General features: G+C 49.9%; 1 protein-coding gene across 1 annotated transcript in view; it reads left to right on the forward strand.

The window, feature by feature from the left end:
• The window catches only part of LOC119376715 (misshapen-like kinase 1), a 29,519-nt gene extending 22,590 nt beyond the window's left edge, over positions 1 to 6,929 (forward strand). Inside the window, exon 15 of the mRNA XM_037646459.2 lies at positions 6,708 to 6,929. Within this exon, the coding sequence (XP_037502387.1) occupies positions 6,708 to 6,929 (222 nt within the window). The remainder of the gene's footprint in view (positions 1 to 6,707) is intronic.
• The last annotated feature ends 1,093 nt before the right edge of the window (positions 6,930 to 8,022 follow it).

Here is an 8,022-nt window from a genome sequence, read left to right on the forward strand (position 1 = left end):
AAGGTAGAGGCTATGGAGTGTGTGCTCAAGCATGGCAGCCAACACTTACAGCAGCACACACACCATAAGCCACAGACACTGTCATGCGTCGTTCCCGTTAATCTAACAGTGACATAGACTCCCCTTATCCCAAAACGGTTTAGACAGCAAGAACTCTCTGAGGTGTGGGAACACGTGTCAGAGTATCATCTATGAGCTCTTGAGTAAAGTGGCACGCATGCAACATCTGTGTTGTTGTATGACTAGATGACACAGGATGATACTAAACTGCCTTTGGAGTATGAGATTGCACAACACGTCGATGGACTGCACGATCTGATCACTGGCTTGTCTGATCCTCATGATAAGTGCTTCCTCTTCCTCACTGTATAATCACATTATGTTTGCACCATGCTTTCCTTATGCGAGTCCAGTTTCTAACCTTTTAAAACGTGGACAAATTCGTTGCTGCCTACAATACTGTTGTGGATCAATCAAATAAGGGAGAAACTAGAAACAAGGGACGAAGGCTAGAACACACAACGTCAGCACAGTGTATTCTTACAGCAGCTAAGTCTCTGAAGCAGACTTAGCAGGCAGATATCAAGTACAGTGTAGCCAGATTATAACGAAGTTGGCGGGAATCTGAAATTACTTCGCTATAACCGCTTTTTCGCTATATCTGGACTCTTAAAAAAAATCAAACATTATGCAGACCAAGAAAAAAAATTTATTTACACTTTCTGAAAAAAGCGATCAAGGGTCCCTTGCACGCATTTCGCGAGCGCGCGTTTCAGAACACAGTGCTCAATGTTGTCCATCAAATCACAACTGCCCGGTTCGGAGCACAAGTACATACGCAGCGTGTCGACAGCTGCAAGAGCTGCTCCGGCGGTCCCAGGCTGAGGCGCACCAATGTCGTCACCTTCGCCATCCGAGGAACTGCTATCTGCGATCGTTCTCTTTTCGGAGACGCTATCGGCGAGTTCATCGGTGGTGAGATCCTCCGTTGTCTTGATCCGCCAGGGCAAAGTCCAGATAATCCAACCCGCTTGGGACAAGGCTTGCATCGCCCGCAGCCTCCCACAGCTGCCCCAAGCTCGTCACTGCCGTGGCACCATCTGCTGCAGCAGCATCGATGTCTGCTTGTGCTGTTATTTCTTCGGCAGCGCTGCTTCCCCGCGAAAGACCTGCTTTCTCGAAGCAGTGAAGAATGGTCTGACTGCACGTCCCGCCAGGCTCCGCTTGCGAAAACACCGCCTTTGACAATGCTTTTGCATGTGATCCCATGGCGGTCTTTGAATTGCTGCAACCATCCGTTGCCTGGGTTGAAGTTCTTGTGGCCAAGAGCAAGCCCCAGACGTTTGAGCTACGCTAGGAGGATCGGCCCATTGAGCGGGACGTTCTTGGCACGAGTGTCTACAAACCATTTGTAGAGCGCCGCTTCGACATCTCCGTAAGTGGCAGTGCGGATCCGCTTCCGTTCACTGCTGCCAACGTCGTCGTCCAAGACGGCATCAATTTTGCTTGCATTTTTTATGATTGTCACCAAAGTCGACTGTGCTATGCCGTACTTCCGCGCAATGTCGGTCTTCTTAATTTTCTGCCAAACTTCATCCAAAATGGCACGTTTGACTTTTAGAGCACTTTTAGTTTGGTCGTCGATGAGGCGGTCGTTCTAGGTATGGCTTGACTCGACATTGTCGTAAAGTTCGCCGATGCACATGGGTAGGCCTAGCTGCAACCGCGGCAAGTCTAAGCACGCTGCGATAATCCGCTTTTCACCAGTGAGACAAGTCGAGCGAACGAATGCTTCTGCTGCTCAACCGTGGTCAAGTCCAAGCGCGCTGCAATAATCCGCTTTTCACCTGTGAACAGAGACGCAGCACAACATGTGCGAACGTGTAATGGGAACGGTGAGGTTCTTAAAATCTTCAAGTTAGGAACGTGGACGTTCCCAATAAACCGACGAGGCTGCTTGCAGGTTTCCACCAACACTTTATAAAAACATGAACGAAAGGCACACACACACAAACGAAAACACAGCAAACAGAGAAAGAACCAACTACAAACAGTTTCTAAACAGCGAGCGTCCTTAGGAAGTCAGCTAACCTGGGCTCACCCATCGGTGAGTCCAATGCTTCGGGCGACGAGAGGAGACGACCGGTGCGGGAACTCTTGAGGTCGACGATGGGGTGCGAGGAATGCCGAGAAACGTGGCGTCTTGCCGAAGCGAAGCGTCGGAGGACGTCAGCGGCCACGTGAAGACCTTCGCTCCAACTCCTGGGCCGCTTCCCAGAGCGTCGACACTCGGGTCCGGTCACCCAACTGTATCGAACGCCGAGTCCCGTCTGCCCCCTCTGTTTCTTCTTCTTCAACCCCCATCTAAGAGAGTTGGCGCATTCTTGCGCGAGCACCGGCGTCGTAGTCGTCGTTGTCGTCGTCTGCTTTCTCTTCTATCGCATCCCACAGGAGCATTGCGGATCTTCTGCGCGCACATCACACAGGCCCCCATTCAAGTCTTTTGTTCAATGGGCACCATAAACAAAAGGCGATACATGTGCGCGCACATCACACAGGCCCCCATTCAAGTCTTTTGTTCATGAGGGAACGCGAACAAAAGGCGATACATGTGCGCGTCACTATAACACACACTTCATTCCAGGCTCTACAATCCTATTCACATGCAGTTTTAAGTATTCTAGGAATATCACGCTCAACACATCGCCTCATGCATATGCCCATCCACAACTAAGTCGATGTATCGACACGCAAGGAAAAACAACACAGCGTTCTGTTCCCGGCCAGAATACAAAGGCGGCACGGCGGTCGTTCACTTGAACGCGGCGTTTAAAGTCGTCGCGCCGTACGCGAAACGAAGGACTTCTTTCGCTTACTTTGGTGCAAACCAGATCACGGACGCGCGTTCATGTTTCTGCACGAATGGATTTGGGAGCGCAGTCCATTCAACCACTCGTGCGTTGGCAGAGTCCGCACAAGAAAACATTTACAATGCTCGCACCAAAGCTAACCGTTCTCTCTACACTGTACGAAACTGTCCTGGTTACAGGAGAAGTAGCTTGCTGGGATATGCTGCGTAGTCCATCTTGTCTCAGTGGTTTCTTTGTTTGTCAATGCTCGGTCAGTCACCTTGGCTATGCCTACATACGTCAGAATACAGTTTCTGTCGGCGCCAGCCTTCCACGCAAACGGCATGTCCTTCTTTTTCTCCGAGCACTTGGACAAAAGCAGTCTGTTCGCTCCTGTCTTCATTTGTTAGAAGTAGCCCTCGCCGAAACGCTGGCAATAACAGATCACACTGTGTAGATTGATCTTGCCTTTCGGCGTCTTTGCAGCATTTACAGCAACACCAGCGGGAGTGACCACAAAAAGTGATGGTCTTTTGCTTAGCTGGTGAAAAGATTTCTCTTTTTTCTGGGATTTTGTATGGCCCGGCTCTGAAGCATGGAACTCCATGTTCGCAAGCTTCATCTGGGAGTGCGCAGCTCATGCCGCTCTTCTTTGAGGAACTTCTGCATCTCGTACGCCGGTGCCTATTAGGGGAAACAAGCTTATTGTACAAAGGCCCAGACTTTTGAAGTTGGCCCTGTAGACCTTCTTTGATGGTAGTCAACTTCGTAGACGAAGCCACTGCACGGGAATTATGATTCCTGTTCGAGTTGACGCAGTAAGGATCGTTGTCTGACTCTTCGGCCCCGTACTGCCATTTTGGGTTCGGGTCATTGGCTTCTCGGGCACCCACGATATTCCCGACAATCACTTGGCACATTGGTCGCTTCATACACCTCACTAGTAGTTTGCCTGTATAATACGGTGATGACAATAGACCCATGCCTCTGGGAGATCGAGCGATGTCCCGTCCGCCAAGACAACAGTTCCGGTTTTTCCCGTTAGCGCGGTATCAGGCACTAAACTTCGCTGGACAATGACTGTGTTGCTACCAGTATCCCGCAGCACTGTCACCTTACGTCCGAAGACGTAACCTTTCGTTGTCGGCATATAACTTTTCTTTGCGCCATCTCGACGTTCAGGACTTTTGTCTTTCGCTAACACACCCAGAAGTAATGACTCGCCAGTGTTCCGAGACTCCTGTGTATTGGCTCGCTCCTGTCCCACGCATTCCCTTTGTGTTGGCGCGCCTCCTGGTTCATCGGCCAACACACACGTCACGTTACTGACGGGCCTGCTCCGCTTACAATTAGCAGCAACATGTCCCGTCTTCTGACAAGCGTGGCAAAACGGTGGTCCGACCTTACAGCGACACGTGGAAGCGTCATGTCCTACCCGGTTGCAAAGGAAACATTTTGTTGGCAGTGCTTTTTGCGGAACCCTGCAATATCTGCTTTCGTCAGCTGTAGTCGGGTCTCCAGGCGTCTCTCCACATTGACCCAAATTGCGTTGTCGCTGAGCTTCCATGAAATGGTCGCATGCTTCCGACATCTCCACTAAGGTTCTGCAGTTCCTCTCTCTTATAAACACCGCCAGCCTGTCATCACAGTTCTTCAGGAACTGCTCCGCTACCAGAAGGTCTCGTATGCTTTCAAACGTCTTATCTATTTCTGACATTTCGATCCATCGATCGAAGTAGCCTTGAAGACGAAAAGCGAATTGGCCGCCTGTTTCGAGGTCCTCAGGCTTACACGAACGAAACTTCTCGCGGTACCCATCTGCCGTAAACCGGAATCGTTGTAGTAAAGCCTTCTTGGCCTTTTCGTAGTCCAGTGAGTCCGCGGGAGATAGTCGCCCGTACACTTTGAGGGCCTCGCCCACCAGAAGCATGCTCAATGCGGTTGCCCACTTATCTTTAGGCCAATCCTGCCCTGCTGCCACCACTTCGAAGCGCCTAAAGTACGCATCAAGGTCGTCCCGATTCTCATCAAAAGGAGGCATAAAGCTACGGGGGCATATTTGCAGGGGCACGACACGATCAGGGACGGCGGCCGGTTCTACGCGTCCACCCGCACCCGCTTCAGCTTCTGTGAGACGCAAGCGAAGCAACAAAATTTTCTCGTCCAATGCTGCCTTCTCGCGAGCCAAAACTAATGCGCGCTCCTCGCGCTCGGCCTGCTCGCGCCTCGCATCACGCTCCGCGGCACGCTCCTCTCGAGCACGCGCTTGCTCCTCCTCCACCCACTTTCGAAGCGCGTCCCCGGTTAAGCCTAACTTCTCGCTGGCGCTTACTAAGTCCTTCAGATCCATGTTTCGTTAGTGTAGCTGAACACTACAATCAGCCTCGTCCTGTCGCGGACGCCATTGTAATGGGAACGGTGAGGTTCTTAAAATCTTCAAGTTAGGAACGTGGACGTTCCCAATAAACCGACGAGGCTGCTTGCAGGTTTTCACCAACACTTCATAAAACATGAACGAAAGGCACACACACACAAACGAAAACACAGCAAACAGAGAAAGAACCAACTACAAACAGTTTCTAAACAGCGAGCGTCCTTAGGAAGTCAGCTAACCTGGGCTCACCCATCGGTGAGTCCAATGCTTCGGGCGACGAGAGGAGACGACCGGTGCGGGAACTCTTGAGGTCGACGATGGGGTGCGAGGAATGCCGAGAAATGTGGCGTCTTGCCGAAGCGAAGCGTCGGAGGACGTCAGCGGCCACGTGAAGACCTTCGCTCCAACTCCTGGGCCGCTTCCCAGAGCGTCGACACTCGGGTCCGGTCACCCGACTGTATCGAACGCCGAGTCCCGTCTGCCCCCTCTGTTTCTTCTTCTTCAACCCCCATCTAAGAGAGTTGGCGCATTCTTGCGCGAGCACCGGCGTCGTAGTCGTCGTCGTCGTCGTCTGCTTTCTCTTCTATCGCATCCCACAGGAGCATTGCGGATCTTCTGCGCGCACATCACAGAACGGCTGCTTCTGCTGCTAAGACTGAACTGAGCCATGAACGAAAGAACGCCTTTGTGTGCGACAGGTTTGCGCGGAGCCGCTGGCGGAGCGCCACCGGCGCAGCCGCAGCCAGGCTTGCATGCCTAGAGTTGGTGGCGCCATGCCGTGGAAGAAAAGCAATTTAGGAGCGCACCAACTTGCTTCGCTCTTTCACCAAAATGAGGGGCCACAAGCGGAATCGGTCTAAAGCGGCCACAAAGTTTCTGAAGATGGCCCCATGACCTCCTTGAGAGGAGTACGCCGTGAAACGAGATAAAATCGTGGCGGTCGGCCTGCCTGGCACTGGAAAAAATGGGAAGCGTTCGCAAGACTGCTACCGGACGACCGTGTGGTGCGGTGAAGCAAGCTTTCGCAGGGAGCCGAGTTGGGCGAAGCGGCTGCCGGGAGCCAAGAATTGGCGGTTTTTCGGCCTAGTTGATTCACGCGACAGCTCAAAAGGTGGTTTGATGGTTTTTTTTTGTTGTTCTCGACAATAAAAACTTCGCTATATCCACTGAGTCGCGGTTTTTTACTTCGTTAAAAGTGGACTTAAAAGGCATTGAAAATGCGGAAATTGGGACGGGAAATCAAGATACCTTCGTTATAACCGCTATTTTGCTGTAACTGGGTTCGTTATAAATGGGCTACACTGTAATGGTCAAATCAGGCGTCCTCCGCATAGCAAACTTCGCAAGTTCACTTTTTCTTCTTTTCTGAACCCTGTGCAGGGTATTAAACCAGTAAACCAGATCTAATACGCCTTCCCGTATTTCCTCCCTTTTCCTCTTTTCGTGTGCTTCTTTGTGACAGTGGCTGCCCTGTTTTCTTACAGGAGCTGGAAGTGCTAGCGCAACAGCTGAACGAGCTTGCCCTGAGCGGTGCTGGGGGACGGGGCTCGAACGGAGCACGCCTGGCGCCATCTCAGAGGCTGAATGGTGCCCAGCCCAGGCCACCTGCTTCATCCGAGATGGTGGGCTCAGACTCTGACGAGGACGATGGGCTCATCCAGAATGATGGCACCCTGCTGGCATCAGACCCACCAAGGCCCTTGTAAGCGTCCTCTCCGTCTTTTGCTTCATCTGCTTGGTCATCAGAGAAGTTTACCATAGGGGCCTCAGCCTCAAAGGTTGTGTCAATATTGGGGCTTCGAAGAATGGGGCTTTGCTTTCAGAGTTTGTGTCTTGAGTTTGCACTGCCGCTACAGCTAGAAGGCAAAGCTGCATTGAACACTGAAATAAGTGCGAATAAGGGAAATGCCTTCGGGATATGTTGATTTTAAGTGTTGGGAGTCAGCTCAAATGTTGGTTTGTTGTTAGCACTTTCGTGACCGTGGAAAAATCAGTTGTTTTTGGCTAGTCCAGGAAATTTTTTTTTCCTGCCACAGAAAATAATTGATGCTAAGTGCAGGGTATCAAATGATAGAGGAAGAATTGGTCTTTCCAACAGTATTAATTCCAAACAACGGATTTATTTCGAATATAATAAAAAAATGATCAAACAAAGAGAAATGCATCAAAAAGAAAAAAGATTCATAAAAACATTAATGTTACTCTGCAAAGGGTAAACATTAAAAAAAATCGAAATATACATTTTGAACGCAAAGCCCTCGTAGAATAATAGTTGAAATTAGAGCTGTGCGAATAGCAAAATTTTGGGTGCGAAGTGAATTTGAATATTGAAGTGTGAGTGCGAATCGAATAGAATATTTTTCGAATATTTCTCGAATATTTCTAGACTATTTTTCTAATACTTCGAAGCGAAATTGCAGAAAAACAAGTTAGAGAGGATTCCTAAGCGTATTCTTATGAGATAGCAACATGGAAGTGTTTCTTTTCACTAGCAGTGATGGAAGTGCTGCTCCATGCTGCTCCGAAGTGTAATATTTGTTAGTAACTGCTCCAAACCTGCTCCGAAATGGCATTGGGGAACTAAAAACAAAGAGCTTTAACCGTGTGACCATCCAGCGAGCCTAAACGAAAACAAAAATAAGCTGTATACTATCATCTAGTATGCAGCTTATATACTAGCTGTACACTAGCACATTGACAATGCTACATGTACTGGTCATCAAAAGTCATCAAAAATAAGGGAAATGGAATATTTGCTCACTGCCTTCATACTTACTTTTTCTGTGGTGGGAGACATCT

This window comes from Rhipicephalus sanguineus, unplaced genomic scaffold (assembly GCF_013339695.2).
Source record: "Rhipicephalus sanguineus isolate Rsan-2018 unplaced genomic scaffold, BIME_Rsan_1.4 Seq2117, whole genome shotgun sequence".
NCBI lineage: Eukaryota > Metazoa > Arthropoda > Arachnida > Ixodida > Ixodidae > Rhipicephalus > Rhipicephalus sanguineus.